At 42.2% G+C, this 1,892-nt stretch overlaps 1 protein-coding gene across 1 annotated transcript; it reads left to right on the top strand.

Moving 5' to 3' along the window:
* The first annotated feature begins 313 nt into the window (after positions 1-313).
* LOC129081111 (SWI/SNF-related matrix-associated actin-dependent regulator of chromatin subfamily E member 1-like) lies at positions 314-1,591 on the top strand. Its single transcript, XM_054586636.1, is given in 2 exon segments — positions 314-588; positions 591-1,591. Coding segments are annotated over 2 exon segments (1,176 nt in total). The 5' UTR covers positions 314-413.
* The last annotated feature ends 301 nt before the right edge of the window (positions 1,592-1,892 follow it).

The following is a 1,892-nucleotide window of genomic DNA, read 5'->3' as shown; positions in this document are numbered from 1 at the left end:
AACTGAATATATATGAAATTAAAATGTTTAATATATGACCAATTAGTATTATATTGATGTTTAAATGATGACTCTGATTTAATGTTGTCAATCATTAAAAATAATAGTTTTTAAACTATTTGAATACATTTGTTTCCATTTACCCCCGACCACTTTCCCCTGCCCCACCCCCCCCACCTCCCACCCCCAATCCTTCCCCACTTTGGCTCTGTCCATGGGTCCTTTATACATGTTCCTTGACTTGACCTTTCCCCTAACTGTTTTTTGTTAATCCTTTGTTAAAATTTCTTGTATTGGAGCTTTTTCTGCCCGTGGTGTCTCAGATTCATTCTTAAGGAACTGAGACTTTAATCTTCCAAAATGTCAAAAGACCATCTTATGCCCCACCTCCCACCCCAGCTCCTGCAACACAAATGCCCAGCACACCAAGGTCTGTGACATACAATCCATACAGTCATCTCACTTACAACAACTACAGGCTGGGAGGGAACCCGGGCACCAACAGCCAGGTCACGGCATCCTCTGGTATTATGATTCCAAAACCCCCAAAGCCACCCGATAAGCCGCTGATGTCCTACATGAGGTACAGCATTTCTGGGACCAAGTGAAGGCTTCCAGTCCTGGCCTAAAGTTGTGGGAGATTGGCAAGATCATTGGTGGCATGTGGCGAGATCTCACTGATGAAGAAAAACAAGAATATTTAAAGGAATATGAAGCAGAAAAGATAGAGTACAATGAGTCTATGAAGGCCTACCATAATTCCCCCGCATACCGTGCTTACATAAATGCAAAAAGTCATGCAGAAGCTGCTTTAGAGGAGGAAAGTCAACAGAAGCAGTCTCGCATGGAGAGAGGAGAGCCCTACATGAGCATTCAGCCTGCTGGAGACCCAGGTGATTATGATGATGGCTTTTCAATGAAACAGACAGCCACAGCCCGTTTCCAGAGAAGCCACCGCCTGATCAGTGAAATCCTTAGTGAGAGTGTGGTGCCAGACGTTCGGTCAGTTGTCACAAGGGCTAGAATGCAGGTCCTCAAACAACAGGTCCAGTCCTTAATGGTTCATCAGCAAAAACTAGAAGCTGAACTTCTTCAAATAGAGGAGCGACACCAGGAAAAGAAGAGGAAATTCCTGGAAAGCACAGATTCATTTAACAATGAACTTAAAAGGTTGTGCGGTTTGAAAATAGAAGTGGATATGGAAAAAATTGCAGCTGAAATCGCACAGGCAGAGGAACAGGCTCGCAAAAGGCAGGAGGAAAGGGAGACGGAGGCCGCAGAGCAAGCTGAGTGCAGCTAGAGCAGCATTGTTCCTGAGGAAGAGCAAGCAGCAGAGAAGTCTGAAGAAAAGAAAGACAATGAGAACATTCCCATGGAGACAGAGGAGACACACCTTGAAGAAACGGTGGAACGTCAACAGAATGGTGAAGAAGGCACGTTTACTCCTGAGGGCAAGGAGAGTGGACAGGAGGGGGTGGACAGTATGGCAGAGGAAGGAACCAGTCATAGCAACACTGGCTTGGAGAGCACCAGTGCGACAGTGGAGAAGCCACCGACAGATCCCATTCCAGAAGATGAGAAAAAAAAATAAGTGTTGCCTTGTTTTATGTATTCCAAATACTTTTTTAAATGAAAGAATGTTTTTTGAAAAAAAAATTTCTTGTATTGGCTCTCATTGAATGAAGCTTACTCTTTAATGTATTTCTAATGATGGGATCATGAGTAGTTTTCCTTGTGTTCTTGCTATTTCTTATCTATTGTTTATTTATTGCTTATGCATTCTATATAGCCTGCTATTTTCTATATTGAATGCATGAAGAAGACCTTGGTCAGATATAAAGTTTTATTTTTTTTTAAATTTTTTACATTATTTTCTTACTGTATGTTTCCAT

The sequence above is a fragment of the Pteronotus mesoamericanus genome, unplaced genomic scaffold (genome assembly GCF_021234165.1).
Source record: "Pteronotus mesoamericanus isolate MK-2021 breed Mesoamerican mustached bat unplaced genomic scaffold, CSHL_Meso_final contig_94, whole genome shotgun sequence".
Classification (NCBI taxonomy): Eukaryota; Metazoa; Chordata; class Mammalia; order Chiroptera; family Mormoopidae; genus Pteronotus; species Pteronotus mesoamericanus.
This window is presented reverse-complemented; position numbering and strand designations above follow the sequence as displayed.